Source organism: Taurulus bubalis (assembly GCF_910589615.1).
Source record: "Taurulus bubalis genome assembly, chromosome: 15".
NCBI lineage: Eukaryota > Metazoa > Chordata > Actinopteri > Perciformes > Cottidae > Taurulus > Taurulus bubalis.
Genome location: NC_136603.1, coordinates 25196575 through 25215700, shown reverse-complemented (window position 1 = coordinate 25215700; position 19126 = coordinate 25196575). Strand labels below are relative to the sequence as shown.

General features: G+C 46.1%; 1 protein-coding gene across 2 annotated transcripts; it reads left to right on the top strand.

Annotated features, from left to right (window-relative positions):
• The first annotated feature begins 628 nt into the window (after positions 1-628).
• On the top strand, positions 629-18243 carry ubxn4 (UBX domain protein 4). 2 transcript variants are annotated; one of them, XM_079230787.1, is made up of 13 exons: positions 629-751; positions 1290-1392; positions 2858-2886; positions 3725-3843; positions 4147-4288; positions 9474-9591; positions 10632-10686; positions 12318-12482; positions 14508-14635; positions 15437-15539; positions 16236-16367; positions 16809-17017; positions 17601-18243. In XM_079230787.1, the coding sequence occupies exons 1-13, from the start codon at positions 670-672 to the stop codon at positions 17737-17739; spliced, it is 1524 nt and encodes a 507-aa protein (XP_079086913.1). In that variant the 5' UTR covers positions 629-669; the 3' UTR covers positions 17740-18243. The 2 variants fall into 2 exon arrangements, with proteins under 2 accessions (XP_079086913.1, XP_079086912.1); XM_079230786.1 differs by having other exon boundaries at positions 16806-17017.
• The last annotated feature ends 883 nt before the right edge of the window (positions 18244-19126 follow it).

The following is a 19126-nucleotide window of genomic DNA, read 5'->3' as shown; positions in this document are numbered from 1 at the left end:
CAAAGCTCATTAAATATGCTCTACGTGTGGACGTTTACTCAACGTCTTCAAAAAGTTGATGAATCAACGTTCACTTTTAAACCACTTTTAACCATCACTGTATTTTAAACGCCTTTTAGACCTAAAAATGCTCACAGTAAAATATGTAATACAGTCACGCATTTACATGTTCAACCAACACACGTTGATGCTGTAACCGCATTTCAGCTGGTGGTAAACGGGACTTTAGAGACCTTGAGGCCGAATATCACACAGTTTTCTAGGAGAAACCAACGATGAGATCCAGGTTGGTGCTCACTGGGTTTTATAGGTTCTTGGTTTGCTGGGTAGTTCTTCTACTCGTGCATTATTTATATCTTACTCCCCGAAGACGTACTTTTGCAGCAAAAGTGATCAATCCCCCCAAAATATCTACTTTAAGTATATCATGTATGCATTTGTTTTAAAATAAATAGAAACATAGGCCTGTATTTAGTATGAGAGATGACGGCACGGTCACGTGACGTGTGTTTGTTCCGGAGCCGTCTGACGCGCTCTGCGGCTGCGCAGCGCTCAGCTTGTCGTTCAGCTCGGATGTAGAAGCTGACAGACTGACCTCTTCATGAATGTATGTAGTTTAGGTGGATCATAGTGTCACCGAACCAGAGACGGAAAACACAGACAGTAAAGATGTTTTGGTTCGACGGCTCAATTCCTGATGCCATTAACTTAGCCAAACAGCGGGGCTCAGTCTTTGTCGTTGTCATTACAGGTACGTGTGTCGATTAGCCTACTAGCTATGGCTAGCCTCCATAGATAACGAGTGATACAAAAGCTCTCGCGCTAGTGTGCTAGCCAGCTAGCCGTGGTTGTTGTCGTACTAAACCATTAGCCAGCTAGCATAGCAACCAGCTGCCAAAGGAATAATGCGTGTCATTCTGCGTGATGAGTAGGATGCCCAAGAGGACAGAAACAGAAACCTACAAATGGTGCACAACGAGACGTCGCCAACGGAAAGCCAACGAATGTTTAACACCGTCTGGTCCCTAGTGTCCTGACCAGATTAACGTAACGCTACACGGACAGTTGGGTTTCGTAGCATAGCTAAATGATTTTACAGATCGGTAGTTGGTGTGGTTTTGGTCAGATTAGGGTGTTCCAGTACAAAACCTCATCCTAGCCAGGTGAAGTAAAACGTCACCACTATGATTGGGTCATTGTTTCATCATAGGCGCCAGTATTAGCAGTGACGGAGTTAGTTAGCTCTTCTGTCCCTGGAGTACTTCTCACAGGACTGTGTCTCTGCTCAGGGGAAGATGAGCAGTCAGCACAGCTGATCTCCAGCTGGGAGGATGACGACGTGTCAGAGGAAGCAAACAACTGCTGTGTGGCTATCAACGTCGATGCCAAGAGGTACTGCTGTGTTTAATGTGTACTGCGTTTTAGTTTCAAGGGGAGTTGCTGTCTTCAACATATACCCATCACTGTGTCCCATAACATGTCGTGCTGCACAGCTTTAATCCAATTCAGTTTATTTTATATAGCCCAACATCACAAATACAAGTTTGCCTCAGGGCTTTACAATCTGTACACATGACATCCTGTCCTGGGACCTCACATCGGATCAGGAACAACTCCCCCAATAAAGATAGTAAAACCCCTTTCACAGGGAGAAAAGGAAGAAGCCTTGAGGAGAGCAACAGAGGAGGATCCCTCTCCCCGGATGGACAGAAGCAATAGATGTCATGTGACCAGAATGACCAACGTAACAGAGTTACAGCTCATTGCATTAGCTTCAGGTTCCTGTCGCCTGAGCTGTCCAGTTCCCTGGGGGAACTTGGTTGAGTAGTTTTGCAGTTGGCATTGTTTTAGGAGATTTCAGTGTACATAATTCAGGGGGCTTGCATGGCCTGTTTTGAAATTCAATAAAACATTATCTTTGCCGTTGTTAGATTAATTTAAATTGGAAATCTTAAATGCCATTTTATGCGATATAAATTGTCCTTAAAAAAGAAAAGTTACATTAATACGAACTTCATTAGATTTTAATATTTTGTGAAAGCACCATTGTCAACCCCAAAATATCGTTGTAATGAAGATATCAAGATATCTGGTCAAATATATTGTGATATTTGATTTTTTCCATATTGACCAGTCCTCGTTGCAAAGTCTTTTAACCACTCTAAGGTTCAGGAAGCACAGAGAAGATGTTTATGACTTTACTGCTCTCTCTGCTCTGGTCATAGCTGGTTGAGTCAGAGATGATTGGTTACGTTTAGGCATTGACCTCGAGTAGTTAGTGTGAGCAGAGCCCATTGGTCAGGGCATAGGACCCGAATAAATCACGTCACTACGTTGGCGAGCATGGATGCCTGGCCAATCTTAGCACTTGAATGCTGCGCAGGGCAGTGGGATTCATAAATACACAGCACAGTAAGTTAATGTTAACATGCAAACAGTCTAATAGTTAGTGAGGAAAGCGAAATGGCGGACAGTGATAGCTTCAGCAGCTAGTCCATGCAGGGTCACTGAGGTGGAGGAGATTCTTCCAGGCGGCTTAATTGACACATTCTGACAGATGGAGCCAGACAGAATGAGAGGGAGGGTCTGTTGACACACCAGAGAAACTTATGTATCGTTTAATAGTCATGAAAAAGTACATTTAGTCGAAATTATGATCTTTAAATTCCCTGGTATTTGTTCTTTGATAAAGTTCATATCTGCACTTCTGAACTCGCATTGTCATTCCCAGTAAAATAATTATTTATTTGCCTAATCAATTTGACAGGTGTGTGATGTTAATTGTTTTAGATTAAAGAAAATATGTTTTAATCTGTATTGAGATCCAACATATGACGCTGCAACATTTTCTCCACAGCGAGCCATGTGTGCAGTTCTCTCAGATCTGTATCTTTTTTGTTGACCAAAGTATTTATACTTTCTCCTTGTGATGAATTGGTGTGGAGCTACTTTTACAGACTTATCTCAGAGGACAGTTAATAGTTACATTACCATTACATTGGTATTCATTGGACCGACGCTACTCTAGGATTGTGCTTTTGTATGTTTTAGACCATGAACCTCTTCTGTCAGGCTGAATAGGACATGTTTATCAGAAAATGCACAAGACGAGATGCATCCAATAGATGAAATGCCTCAACAATTAACAATATCGTCTTGTCTGGCAGAAGTTTACATAATGTAGATTTAATACTAGAGATATATCGAGTAGATTTGATAATGTCCCGAGCCAAATATACATAATGGTAAATGGACCTGTACTTGTATATCTCTTTCCTAGTCTTCTGACCACTCAACGTGCTTTCACACTACTTGTCATCATTCACCCATTCACACACTGATGACAGGAGCTAAGGTCCCATCTGTCATACGGAAGTGGGTGTGGTTTCATCTCTTATCCCCTTTCCTATTCTTTAGCAGTTTAAATAGTGTGCTAAGGCTCAAACCTGCGGATGAAGTTACACTTTAAAGTATACATGGAAAAACTCGGGTCATCTCTCTTTGATTAATTTGTTATCTCATAATTCAAACTTTGAGTCAGACATTTGACAGGACATCTCATAAACTAATCTACCGAGATTATTATAATTTGTGTCATTCATTACCTCTCAGTTATTTATATGACAATGGGGGAATGTTATATGATCAGTAAAGAGTGTAATTTCTACTGATTATGGAAACGCAACTAAATGTCATCCAGCGTGTTCCTTAACCCCATGTGAAGATCCAGTGGTGTGCATACCCTCCAGCTTCTTCATAGGGGAGAGTGGGATCCCCCTGGAAGTCATCGCTGGCACTGTGTCTGCTGAAGAACTGATGAAAAGAATCAGCAGAGTTAAGCAGGTGAGGCCACACAGGTTGTAAACTGTGTGGTTTACAGGGAGCTCACTGTTGTTTCCTCACACCTTTCACATGTTTTAAAATAGCACAGTACCCAAAGAAACGCAGTATGGCAGTGTTGGTTGGTTAGTCCACGACTTTGGTCCTGACGGAAATATGTCATCCTTTTTATTTTTTATTTTATTGTTATTTGGATGTCTATGAAATTCTCTGCAGATAGTTGAATTAAAGTATATCCAAACCCTAGATATAATGCCGACCCTCCTACACCTGAACTAATCATCTTTCGCCCTGTTTTCCTGACAGATGCATGCTCAGCAGATTGGAGGTGAGAAAGTGCTGCCAGAGGCCGGCGGTCCAGTGGAGACCAGGCCACTCGATAGCACAGCTCCAGCAATGCCTGTTGGGTCAGCCACAGAACCTGAATCAGGACCGCAAACAGCAAACGGTGAGTGAGCCTGGATCACATTTTGTAAGTTTGAAAAGGAGAGTTTTGCGCACCTCGTTTATCAAGGTACTTTTCCATCGACTGCTTTTAATCAGTTTTCATTTTCAGCACGGGGAGGAAAAGGCACATATATGTCCAGTAGTCATTCATCCTTCTGCGAAAGCAAAAGCATTTATCTGCGTTTATGGCTAGCCGTCATAGAAGTTTGAGACATGAGATTGTTTCAATCTATATTCTCTCGCGCACATTTTAAAGACAGTCTCAATATGGATTAGAGACGCTCCGATCAATAGGCCACCGATCAAAACCGGCTTGTGTAGGCTGGTCGCCCATGACGGGCGACTTGCCGTGTCGTGTCTTTCAAATTTACACAAGTGTTACGATGTGAACACAGCGACACAGACTCTTCTTTTTACATTTGAGTGACAGAAGTTCCCGTTACTTTGGTCAGTTTGAGAAAAATAAAGTGATTTAATAGTGAATTTGTTACTATGAACATGCAAGTGCATTAATGTCTTACTCTCATTCTTTTTTGTATTGGAGCAACAGTGTCAGCTGATGTTAGCTAACATCAGCTATGTTTTTGTTTGCCAGATGATATTTGTGTTTGTCAGCTGTTCTGGTATACTGTGTAAAACCTTAGTTTTTGGTTCTGCTCCGTTGATGGCAGCACGATGTGCGCGCACCAGGAAACGACTTAATTACGGCGTTGTGCACACAGGCTCCTCTGAATTGTTGTAACTATGCGCACAGCACTTTTTATCTGACCTTTTCAGATGTGACTGTAATAAATATTCACTAATAAAAGCACTATTCACATGTGTGAAGAAGGCCTATTCGTTTACAAATGCTTTAGAGACTGGAGGTCTTACAAATCTACAGAATATTCAACTTTTGTTTCATTATAATGCATGTAATAGGTACTTGACTTCTTTCTCTACTGGGCTTGTACAAAAGCAATAAGGTGGGCCAAAAAGATATATATCCATCCATCCATCCATCCATTATCAGCCGCTTATCCGGGGTCGGGTCGCGGTGGCAGCAGGTTCAGCAGGCCGACCCAGGCTTCCCTCTCACCCGCAACACTTTCCAGCTCATTCTGGGGGACCCCGAGGCGTTCCAAGGCCAGCCGGGAGATATAATCCCTCCAGCGTGTCCTCGGTCTTCCCCGGGGTCTCCTACCAGTTGGACGTGCCTGGAAAACCTCTAATGGGAGGCGTCCAGGAGGCATCCTGACTAGATGCCCGAACCACCTCAGCTGACTCCTTTCGACACGAAGGAGCAGCGACTCGACTCCAAGCTCCCTCCTGATGTCCGAGCTCCTTACCCTATCTCTAAGGGTGAGCCCGGCCACCCTGCGGAGGAAGCTCATTTCGGCCGCTTGTATTCGAGATCGCGTTCTTTCGGTCACGACCCAGAGTTTGTGACCATAGGTGAGGGTTGGAACATAGACCGACCAGTAAATGGAGAGCTTCGCCTTCCGGCTCAGCTCCTCTTCACCAGGACGGACCGGTACAGCGCCTGTTTTATTGCTGCAGCCGCACCGATCCGTCTGTCGATCTCCCGCTCCACCTTACCCTCACTCGTGAACAAGACCCCGAGATACTTGAACTCCTTCGCTTGGGGTAGGCAGTTTGTCCCCACCTGGAGGGAGCAATCCACCGGTTTCCGGCAGAGCACCATGGCCTCAGATTTGGAGGCGCTAACTCTCATCCCTGCCGCTTCACACTCGGCTGCAAAACGCCCCAGTGAATGCTGGAGGTCACAATCCGAGGAGGCAAACAGGACCACATCATCCGCGAACAGCAGAGAGGCGATCCCGAGACTCCCGAACCGGATCCTCTCCGCCCCCTGGCTGCGCCTAGATATCCTGTCCATGAAAGTCACGAACAGGACCGGTGATAAAGGGCAGCCCTGGCGGAGGCCAACACCCACCGGGAACGTGTCTGACTTACTACCGAGGATACGAACACAGCTCCTACTGCAGGCGTACAAAGACCGGATAGCCCGTGCCAACGGGTCCGGCACCCCATACTCCCGCAGCACCCCCCACAAAAACCCCCGAGGGACCCGGTCGAAAGCCTTCTCCAAGTCCACAAAGCACATGTAGACTGGTTGGGCAAACTCCCAGGACCCCTCCAGTAGTCTTGCAAGGGTAAAGAGCTGGTCCACTGTTCCACGACCGGGACGGAATCCGCACTGCTCGTCTTGAATCTGAGGTTCGACAAGCGGTCGGAGCCTCCCTTCCAGCACCCTGGCATAAGCTTTTCCCGGGAGGCTGAGCAGTGTGATGCCACGATAGTTTGAGCACACTCTCCAGTCCCCCTTCTTGTAGATGGGAACCACCACCCCGGTCTGCCAGTCCATGGGCACTGTTCCCGACCCCCATGCGACACTGAAAAGGCGTGTCAACCAAGACAGCCCAACAATGTCCAGCGCTTTCAGCATCTCAGGGCGGATCTCATCCACCCCTGGCGCCTTGCCACCAAGGAGCTTTTTGACTACCTTAGCGACCTCTGCCAGGGATATGGGAGAAACCACCCCAAAATCTTCCGGCGCTGCCCCCTCTCCGGGGGACATGTTAGCCGGGTTTAGGAGTTCCTCAAAGTACTCTTTCCACCGCCCGACGATGTCCCCAGTCCGGGTCAGCAGTTCCCCCCCCCTGCTGAGAACAGCCTGGGGTAGGCCCTGCTTTCCCTTCCTGAGCCGTCGGATGGTTTGCCAGAACTTCCTTGAGGCCAACCGAAAGTCCTTCTCCATGGCCTCCCCGAACTCCTCCCATGCCCGAGTTTTAGCATCCGCGACCATCGCAGCTGCAGCCCTTCTGGCCTGCCGGTACCCGTCAGCTGCTTCAGGAGACCCCTGGGCCAGCCAGGCCCGAAAGGCCTCCTTCTTCAGTTTGACGGCTTCCCTCACCCCCGGTGTCCACCACCGGGTTCTCGGGTTGCCGCCACGACAGGCACCGATGACCTTCTGGCCACAGCTCCGAGCAGCCGCGTCCACAATAGAGGCTTTGAACATGGTCCACTCGGGTTCCATGTCCCCAGCCTCCCTCGGGATTTGTGAGAAGTTCTTCCGGAGGTGGGAGTTGAAGACCTCCCGGACAGGGTCCTCCGCCAGACGTTCCCAGTTCACCCTCACTACACGTTTGGGCTTGCCAGGTCTTTCTAGCCGACTCCCCCGCCATCTGATCCAACTCACCACCAGGTGGTGATCAGTTGACAGCTCTGCTCCTCTCTTCACCCGAGTGTCCAAGACATACGGCCGTAGATCAGATGATACGACTACAAAGTCGATCATTGATCTCCGGCCTAAGGTGTTCTGGTACCAGGTACACTTATGAGCCACCTTATGCTCGAACATGGTGTTCGTTATGGACAAACTGTGGCTAGCACAGAAGTCCAACAACAAAACACCATTCGGGTTCAGATCGGGCAAGCCGTTCCTCCCAATCACGCCCCGCCAGGTTTCTCTGTCATTGCCCACGTGAGCGTTGAAGTCTCCCAGGAGAACTATGGAGTCGGCAGGCGGCGCCCTTTCCAGGACCCCTCCCACCGACTCCAAGAAGGCCGGATACTCCGAACTGCTGTTCGGTGCATAAGCACAGACAACAGTCAGAGCCTTACTCCCTGCAACCCGTAGGCGCAGGGAGGCGACCCTCTCGTTCTCCGGGGAAAACTCCAACATAGCGGCGCTCAGCCGGGGGCTCGTGAGTATCCCCACTCCCGCCCGGCGCCTCTCACCCTGGGCAACTCCAGAAAAGGACAAAGTCCAACCCTTCTCCAGGAGCTTGGTTCCAGAGCCCATGCTGTGCGTGGAGGTGAGCCCAACTAAATCTAGCTGGTACCGCTCCACCTCCTGCACCAGCTCCGGCTCTTTCCCCGCTAGCGAGGTGACGTTCCACGTCCCTAGAGCTAGTCTATGCTGCCGGCGATCGGCTCGCCCAGGTCTCCTGCCTGGCCCGCCGCCCGGTCTGCATAGCACCCGACCCCGATAATTCTCCCCGCGGGTGGTGGGTCCACGGGGTGACTGCTGCGCCATGTTGTTTCTTCGGGCTGAGCCCGACCGGGCCCCATGGGCGAAAGCCCGGCCACCAGACGCTCGCCGACGAGCTCCCCTCCTGGGTCTGGCTCCGGGAGGGTGCCCCGGTTTCCCTTGTCCGGGCGAGGTAACTTTAGTCCGTGGGCTGCAATTCATCAGGGTTTTTTGAATCGCTCTTAGTCTGGGCTCTCCCCCGAGACCTGTTTGCCTTGGGAGACCCTACCAGGGGCTGACGCCCCGGACAACATAGCTCCCAGGATCACTGAGCCACTCAAACTCCTCCACCACGTTAAGGTGGCGATTCATTGGAGGAGAAAAAAAAAAAAAAAAAAAGATATATAAACAATTATAATTCTTCAGCATTCTGGAGGTTGGTTTAAGGCGTTTCGATGCTACGCTCGTTGTCTTCTTGCTTCTTCACAGTACATTTAGTTTTTACGCCGTCTGGCATTTCAGAGAACATAAACATACAATAGTATAAACGCCTTTTAGCTCGCGCTACGGAGCCACGCGGTATGAACAAAGCTTTATCGGGGAGCATCTCTATCACAGTCACAAATATCACCTGGCAAACAAACACATAAGGCTAGGTGACGTTAGCATTAGCCAGCTGTCATATTACTAACCTATTGGGCTGGTCATGCCGGTCTTTTCTTGGGTCCAGTTGGTCCTTTGGTTTGGATTTGTTTGGGGATCTTTGCAAACTTTGTGCCCGAGTTTGATTCTTTTAACACTAAGCTAGGCTACACAAGTAAAATATGTGGGCCACTTCACCGTAGCTATATAGCAGTCTGTCTAGCTTCTGGGAGATTCCTTCTCCCCTTGAGCGTGGCGTAAGAGCAAAATGGCCGCCGTGTGAAGATGGTGAATTGCCTCTCCCTTGCTACCACTGCATCATTTCGATGAGCAGCCATTGAAATGAACAACATTGAATCAAAGCCTAGCTGCAAAGCCAAACACAACCACTGTGTGGCATAAAATAAGCAGAAAAATATGATTAATAGTTTAAATTGTATGACAGTTAATCGTCCCCTAAAACATTAGGATTGTGACAGACCTTTGGATGTGACAGCCAATGGAGGATGGATATACTTTGTGCTAACAAGGCGCCAATAAGCGAGTTAACACAGTTCTTTCCACGTAGATTCCCTCTCCAGTACAGTCGGCGATAGCAGCCTTCCATCCACAGGGACGCCTGCAGACGATGCATCTTCAGATCATGCCACGCACAGTGAAGAAAAGCTGGATGCTAAGGTGGAAAGGTAGGAGCCTCTGTACATGTCAAGCTCTCAACATTCTAGACAGAAAATTAGCTTTGTGTTGAGGTGTTGGCCCAATATACACAACACCATGTACACAACACCATATACACAACACCACGTACACAACACCATATACACAACACCATATACACAACACCATATACACAACACCATGTACACAACACCATGTACACAACACCATGTACACAACACCACGTACACAACACCACGTACACAACACCATGTACACAACACCATGTACACAACACCATGTACACAACACCACGTACACAACACCATATACACAACACCATATACACAACACCATGTACACAACACCATGTACACAACACCATGTACACAACACCATGTACACAACACCATGTACACAACACCATATACACAACACCATGTACACAACACCATATACACAACACCATATACACAACACCATATACACAACACCATATACACAACACCATGTACACAACACCATGTACACAACACCATGTACACAACACCATGTACACAACACCATATACACAACACCATGTACACAACACCATGTACACAACACCATATACACAACACCATGTACACAACACCATATACACAACACCATGTACACAACACCATGTACACAACACCATGTACACAACACCATGTACACAACACCACGTACACAACAAGGGTCTGCTGGCTGAACGTGCCGTCTCTTTTGCGGTTGCCAGAGTTTCTGTCTTGGTGGTATCTAATTTGCCAGGATACTGAATTGCATTACAGCTAGTAAAGCTTACTGAATTCTAACTCTCATATTGACCTAATTTTACTCGTATTGAAGTAAATCCATCTAATTAACATTCAACATCAATCAATGACATACAACCTGAAGTTCAACCTATAGTCCAGCCCAGAATATTTTAACTCCTAAGATTGTGATGAATTAAAACAGAAATGGCTCCATGTGAGGAAGGAAGTAGCAGCCTGTCATCGGTACATCTTTCATTCTAAGGTAGATGATGTTTTCTCATTATGTTCAGGTTAACCAAGAAACTGGAGGATAAACGAGAGCAAAAGAAGAAAGGGGAAGAAGAGGTAAGGAGACGAGACTGTTTTGGGTAGTTTATATTGTTCATGGTTCACATCCCTCCCATTATTTGAAATATGGGATTTTTTTATGACATTTGTTATTGACTAAGCCAGGGGTCGGCAACCTTTCGTATCCAAAGAGCCATTTTGACCTTTTTCCACCAAAAACAATTGTCTGGAGCCGCAAGAAATATTTGAGTTTTATATATAGTCATATTATATATACAAAAAACTATAGTTTGTTGTATTTATGAAAATATAGAACAAGAATAAAGACTTTTTTTTTTACATTGTATTGCTATTTGACCTGTTTATAACTATCAAACAAAAAATAGTCATGTGTCGGCTACATTAAGGTTAATTAAAAACACCACTATGCAGCCCTTCAGGTCGATCTATAGTTGTGGCTCATGTGGTAGAGTGTTAGTCCTGTAACTGCAGGTAGCAGGTTATACCTGTCCTCCTCACTGAGTTTTACATTTTAAACGCATATCTTTTGCTACGTTTCCACTGAGCGTCCTCCTCACTACAGCACCGCAAACGAAGGACGGATCCGTTTTTACTAACGGACGCCTCAGTGTCTCATGAGCTGACACAGAACCAGCAGCAGGAGTGGAGTTTGGAGACGTGATCCACTTCCTGAAAGTAGATCTACTTTACTCAGTTTGCTGCAGCAGTTGAGGAATCGCTCTTCTGCACTCATCTGCGCGTGAGGGCTCTGAGTCACGAGGAGCAGCTGCAGGGCGTGACGCACATTTAGTGAAATATTTAAACTCTTATTTTTATTTTCAGTGACACAATATCACCTAAAACTCCAAGATAAGAGCACTTCCCTTTTAAAGTTTTTCCACTGGGCAAAAAAAATAAAAAAATGTTGTCTTTCTTTTTTTTTTTTGGTCAAGGCCTCAGGGAGCCGCAACAGACGGGCTGAAGAGCCGCAGGTTGGCGACCCCTGGACTAGACACATGATTTAGATTCCTCCCAAAGCTGAAAGCAAACTCATTTCAGTTTCAAGCTGGATGTGTCCCCGGGCTTAATGTTGGTGTCGACCAGCGACAGTGAACACGAGCGCTATGAGAGCAGCTCAGCTCTGTAATCGCCTCACTGCATCACACATGATCTACACCAGTGAAGTCCGGTCTGTGTCCATTACAGCATCACTGAGGCTCATGTTAAACATAGAGGTCTAACATGTGTAACAGTCGCTCGTCTCTTAAGAACTGGGTCTGGCGTTGATGTGTCTCTAAATGGTCGTTTTGAACCGACCAGTATATCACTGTGTTGAAACTAGTGTTGGCATCGAAGGGTTGACATGTGGTCCTTATCGTTCTGTGTACTGGGTTCTGTACTTACTACTAGTACATCCAACTATGTAGAACACACGTTACTGCCACCTCACCTGAAGACACTTGACGTGTGAGTCCCAGTCCTGTGTCCAAGTCTGTTCCCCTCTAAATATTATTGTAATAGTGTGCTACCTTCACAGCTCTGTAATAATCACATGTGGCTGCTGTCAAAACTGCTGAGCAAAGTTACTTAAATACAAAGAAACTAATAATGTTTAATTGATTTTATAAAGGCAGTTAGTGTACAGACTGTGTGGCCCCTGACCTGCCTGTGTGTTGCCTGTGATTCAGAAGGCGATCTTGGCGGAGGTAGAGCGGCGGAAGATGGGGAAGGATGTGCAAGACTTGAAGAAGCAACAGGAAGGGGACAGGACCAAGCGACTCCTGGAGGAAAGGAACAAGGAGAAGGCTGAGGAGAAGGCTGCCAGGGACCGGGTCAAACAGCAGATTGCCTTGGTGAGCCTAAAGATCACATCACAGCATTAAATGTGGAAGTGAAAAGGGTTTTGCTTCTCTCGCTCACAAACACGCTCTCCTCCGTAACACGTGTAAAGAGGGTTGCCACTCGCCTAAAGCCTTGCTGTAAATATTTACAGGGAACCAAGACTGTAACCATGTATCTGCCATAAAGTGCATACAGAGTAATTATACCATCATAGTGGGAAACAAGTCAATATAATCATGTGTTCAAATTAAATCTTGTAAAATGTAGTTTTTGGTGAGAAACTTGAATAATTTGTTGGAAGGAACATAATTAGAGATGATTTATGAGCCGTTTAACTTCCTAACACTGGCTCTGAGCCGTTTACAAAACATAAAAAATGAGATATTTTTGAATTTTTAGATGAGTTAAACAAATTAAAAGGAAATATGTCAATATTTTAGTTCATTGGCTATAACCCTATTAGAAATAATTACCGTTTATAATTGTAAATATCGTGAACTGTGATTTTTCCTAATAGTCATTGAATGGTGGTGACATCCCAAATGGCAAATACAAACTAAGGCCCAATCCTAATGTTCACCCTTATGGACTAACAGACACAGAGGCGCGCTCCCGCAGTTTCTGTCCATCGTATGGTGATTTAAGTATGGTGATAATATCGTCTTCATGCGCTGGCCCTTCTCCAGGCGACATGTTGGACGGGTTTAGGAGTTCCTCAAAGTGCTCTTTCCGCCGCCCGACAATGTCCCCGTCTGCGTCAGCAGCTCCCCCCCGCTGAGAGCAGCCTGGGGTCGGCCCTGCCTTCCCTTCCTGAGCCGTCGGATGGTTTGCCAGAACCTCCTTGATGCCCGAGTTTTAGCATCCGCGACCACGCAGCTGCAGCCCTTCAGGCCTGCCGGTACCGGGCCGCTGCTTCAGGAGGCCACTAAGGCTCCTTGGTGGTAAGGCGCCGGGGCTTTTGGCAAGACGCCAAGAATCAACAAGTCGCGCAAGCGTAACCTGTTAGCGGCATAACGTAGACATTTACCCGAAAGTACAGGCATTCACATTTAGTTTTATGTCTGTGTACTTTGTACTTTTGTAATATGTGAAGTTCTCAATAAAGTTCTTGAAATAAAAAAAATCAGCATTTCCTCTTGCTGCAGCCACCTCCAGAGCCTCTCGACATGCAAAGTCAGAAACATCTGGCCCATTTATCGAGCTGCGCAGCAGACGGCAAGAGGGTCTCCTCGCAGCCCGTTGCAGACGTTTCTCTAGACCTGCAAATACATGAACTGTTGACTCTTCACCCTGGGAGCGTTCCACGCGGCATATTTTTCCTCTCTCTCTCTCTCTGTCGCTGTCTGTCTGTCTCATACATTTTCCCAACACTTGTGCATTTAACTTGTCTGGTTTGAATTAATAAGACTGTTTGAGCACGGATCAGCCTTTGAGAAACCAAGATAGCCTGACTCCAATCATCGGGTACTTTAAGCTGGATCGTCGGACATTTGATCGACTTAGTTGAACCACGTACGAGGAACGGGAACCTGTTCTATAGGACAGGGAACCTTACATGACTTCTGTTGTGATCTGGCGCGATAGAGAAAATACATTGAAACAAAATGAACTCTACCTTCAAGACAAACGTACTCCACACACCATTATTTTGGTCAATATTGAGATCAGAGTTTCCCCTAGGAAACACTGATCTCAATATTGACCAAAATAATGGTGTTGATGGTTTTTGCCATCAGCCCTGTTGGTGAGTATGACATGATCTTACCATGTGAGCCTTTACATGATCAGGGTTCAGTCTTTATTTGTTTGTGTGTGGAAACATCCACAAAGGGAGGAACTAAGAGATCGGAGTTTTGGTGTCCGTTATAAAACTCAAGGTATTATTATATAAGATTTGAATGATACTCAAAGTATTCCTGTGATTTTAAGCTCTACCAAGACAAGAATGCCTGAATAAACTAATTTGAAGCGTTACAACCGTTTGAAACCATGCAGACATATTGTATAGACTTAACCTTTGTCCCTCTGTCCTGCAGGACCGAGCTGACAGAGCAGCTCGCTATTCCAAAACCCAGGAGGAGGACAAGACTGCCAAGCAGGCCCTACTGCAGGCCAGGCAGGCAGAGCACGAGGAGAGGAAGGCGGCAGTGGTCAGGGAGAGGAGGTAAAGGAGACATAAACTATGTTGTAGCTGCCAGTACTGCAGGATGTCTATTCGTTTGGTTTGTAGCATAAATCATTATCAATGCACATATCCAAATTAAAACCAATTATGTTTATTCCTTTTCCACAAAAGACATGTTGACATAAAAGGTACTCATTGCTGAAATTAAGCGGAGAAACATTATAAATATTGAAACTGTTGAAGTGCAGTTAAAATACAAAGAGCTCAAAGAGCAGCTGAAACAGAGGTGCTGAGAGAAGCTACGTTTGGGCTGAAAGCTGTTGAACATGAACCAGACCAGAACTAACATGCAGCCATATATAATTGCTCCACTTGGACTGCTCCAAATGAGCCGAACGACGGTGTCAGTATTCTGTCATTCATTCAGAATTATAATAACTTTTTGATCATTTCAATAATTATGAAAGAGTTAAAAAAGAAGCACACTGTTCTTAAAGAAGCTGCACATTGAATACGTTTGAATGAAGTGTCCATGTGAAGGTATGTTACATTGGGAATGCCTCGGTGCACTCAGGGCAGTGGGAGTCCTGCATGCATTCATTGTTTCAGTAAAGATCTGCTGTGAAAAATGGGCAGATGGTCTGAATTCTTTTTAGGAAGCTTTTCCACTGTTGTACATTTACAAGTAAAGGCTCCTCTACCAAGTACACATCTGCTAATCCTGAATAACACGAGGCTAACAAAGAAGATTCACCAGATGGAAACGCTCTAGGGATCTGTCACACATTCACGTGTGAAATATGTAGAGTTTTCAGTGTGTGTGTGTGTGTGTGTCATCAGTACCATAGCGAGGATCCAGTTCCGCCTCCCAGACGGCTCCTCCTTCACCAACCAGTTCCCCTCCCGGAGCAGACTGCAGGAGGCTCGGCAGTTTGCTGTTCAGGTCTGAACACAAAGCATGTTCACGCTGTGCTTCTGCTCGTTGGAAGGTTTGAGTGTCACGTGATTTCCTCAAGGAAATAATTCATAGAACTTTGGAAAATTAATAATTCTGATGAAACAATGTTATATTTTTAGGGGCAAAAGGATTCCTCTTGAACGGAAACCATCTTTGAGTTTGCAGATGTTTTTAGGAGCACGTGTTTGGGTTTAAATCAGTCGCACGCAGCGTCGTGGGGTTTTGTGGGTACATTGTTGAGTTGTACCACTCGGACACATTTTGACATTTACACACGTTCCACTTTCCTCACACTGATTCTAAAATAAATACGTCAACACAGATCTGGACTGGAAACTGACAGTTTCAAAGTATCTGACACAAAGTCTAAAGTTAATATCACTGTAATTGTTATAATCAGCACAACAATGTCTGACATTTCACAGGAGTACATGAACACATAGACACACACTATTATGACAAAATATAAAATAATTCAAGTTTAGAGGAGAAGACGAGAGCTCTACCTGAGTGAAACGTTACATTTGGAAAGCTATTTGACGTTGTGGTATCATATTTGTAATCACATTATCACTGTCGTGATATTCTTAACTTTGCACAATTAAAATGTTGTAGAATCTGAGCCGGTGGTTCCACATCGGACCGCCACGTCTGAGTAAGGTTCTGCTGGTTCTGTTTTAGGAAGTGGGAAAGCGCTACGGGAACTTCTCCCTGGCGACCATGTTCCCTCGGCGAGAGTTCACCAGTGAAGACCTGGACAAGACTCTGCTGGAGCTGGATCTGGCTCCAAGTGCTTCCATTGTGCTTCTGCCAGTGAGTAGACAGAACCACAGGCCCCTCGAGACATGAAGGAGCGAAGTCGGCATCAGATGGGATTGGAGATTAGTGCACTGTCCCTCCTAACTTAATCCCTTGTCTGTAAATAATGTGTCTTCCAGTTAATTGACTATAAGACATTGAAGTGGGTCTGTCAAGCAAATCACACAGATTCTAAATCCTTGTAGCGGGCAGGAAACCAAGATGTGACGAACAGAGTGCGGCTGTAGGCCGCCATGCTCTACTGGGACATTCTTCAACATTGGCACTTGAAGGAATGCTTCAATATGTTGCCAAAGGATCTGATGTTCAGTCCATGCCTGTGCTTTAAGTGCAGCGCTGGAGTCGGGCTGAGGTTAGCATAGCTTAGCATATGTTGAACCATTCCTTAAATCGCCTCTCGTATCGACACTATTTGGATGCTCTCCCTTCTAGCAGTCGGGCCGGCCCGCTAACGCAGTGGTCCAGTCCTCTGATGGTGGTATCTGGGCCGTTGTGGGCACGCTCCTCTACCCTCTGCTGGCCGTGTGGAGGTTCCTCAGCTCCTTCCTGTTTGCCTCCCCGCCCCGCCCAGCAGCCGCCTCCAGAGGCTCTGGCCAGCCGTCCGGCTCCTACGCCAATGCATCAGCCTCCGACAGAGCCAAGAGGTACATGTCAGATCCAAGTACATGTAGTATGCTGTATGGGGACATTAGGGTGTAAAGGTTCACCAGTAGCCAGTTTGATTGATGCTCTTTTTAACGTATTTGACCAGTACTGTGTCACGATTGTTGTCCTGTGTGTCGAGCAACAGCTGTGCAGCAGCGGCGCTACGAGCGGCAGGAAGTCCAGACGTTTGATTTAAATGCGGACGGCGCATTTCTAATTTCTTTCTGTTTGTTTTGACCAACTTCCCACATCACGTGACCCGGGACCTCTGCTGACCTCACCAGAAAACACCACAGCACCATCTAGTGGGCTGGAAAAGCAATGTCTTTTCTAGGACCAAAACGTTCATAATTGATATAATAAAAGATCGATACTTGGCTTCCGTGTATCAATACAATATCGCGATACTATGCTGTATGGATTCCCCCACCCCTTATAACTCACTCTCTATTCTCTACGGGTAAAATCCAGTCTGCGCTGTGACCTGTAGCTTATGGCGGCTGCTGCTGCTGGGACACTTTGATGTTGTTGAGTCGGTCAGGTCTGTGTTGTGGTGATTCACTCACTGTGTCCTGCCTTCAGAGAAACTGTCAACAAGGACAATGTGGAGAAGCGGCCCAAGGACTTCAAGAAGGATGGGAAAATCTGCCGGCTCCGGACTCAGGAGGACAGCGAAGATGAAAACAACACCTGGAACGGGAACTCCACCCAGCAGATGTAGCCAGAAGCTGCAGTGTGTTAGTTCAGGGTTTGTGTTCTCTCCTTTCCGTCTGCAGGCCGAGGCCCTGACATCATCATCAACAGACCCTCCTCCGGGCTTCAGCTGAGTTGTGTTGATTGTGATAGTACCTCCTAACCCGGGCTCAGGCTAGACTTGCTCCTAGTCAGACGCATTAAAATGAAGATGTAATCTGAGCCTAACTTCACGTTTTATGAGTCGCTTTGTTTTGGAAACGTTTAACTTTTGAAACGTGATTGGCTGATTGCCAGTGACCCTGCAGATTATTACCTAACAGTGGGATGAAGACATTTATGTTTTCGATGTATGACATATTTCATAAAACAGCTTGCAGCTGCTGGCTGAGGACTATGCATCTGTTGCTGGTGGAGTTCTAGCAAGGTGGTGGACACACACACACACACACACACCTTGGCATTACGTGTCATGTGTGTTTGTAGTTCTCCTCATCCAACAATGAAAATTAAAGCAGCCTGTTTTTCAAAAAGCCCTAAATTTGTCTTGTTGTTTGTTACCAGGCTGACGTGGTCCTGTACAGGAAGCAGGATGTGGGTTAGTGAGGTGACTGTAACATGGTTACATGAAGGTACACACACACACACTCATGGTTACATGAAGGTACACACACACACTCATGGTTACATGAAGGTACACACACACACTCATGGTTACATGAAGGTACACACACACACTCATGGTTACATGAAGGTACACACACACACTCATGGTTACATGAAGGTACACACACACACTCATGGTTACATGAAGGTACACACACACACTCATGGTTACATGAAGGTACACACACACACTCATGGTTACATGAAGGTACACACACACACACACTCATGGTTACATGAAGGTACACACACACACACACTCATGGTTACATGAAGGTACACACACACACTCATGGTTACATGAAGGTACACACACACACTCATGGTTACATAAAGGTACACACACACACACACACACTCATGGTTACATGAAGGTACACACACACACTCATGGTTACATGAAGGTACACACACACACACTCATGGTTACATGAAGGTACACACACACGCACTCATGGTTGCATGAAGGTACACACACACACTCATGGTTACATGAAGGTACACACACACACTCATGTTTACATGAAGGTACACACTCATGGTTACATGAAGGTACACACACACACTCATGATTACATGAAGGTACACACACACGCACTCATGGTTACATGAAGGTACACACACTCATGGTTACATGAAGGTACACACACACACACACACTCATGGTTACATGAAGGTACACACACACACTCATGGTTACATGAAGGTACACACTCATGGTTACATGAAGGTACACACACACACACACA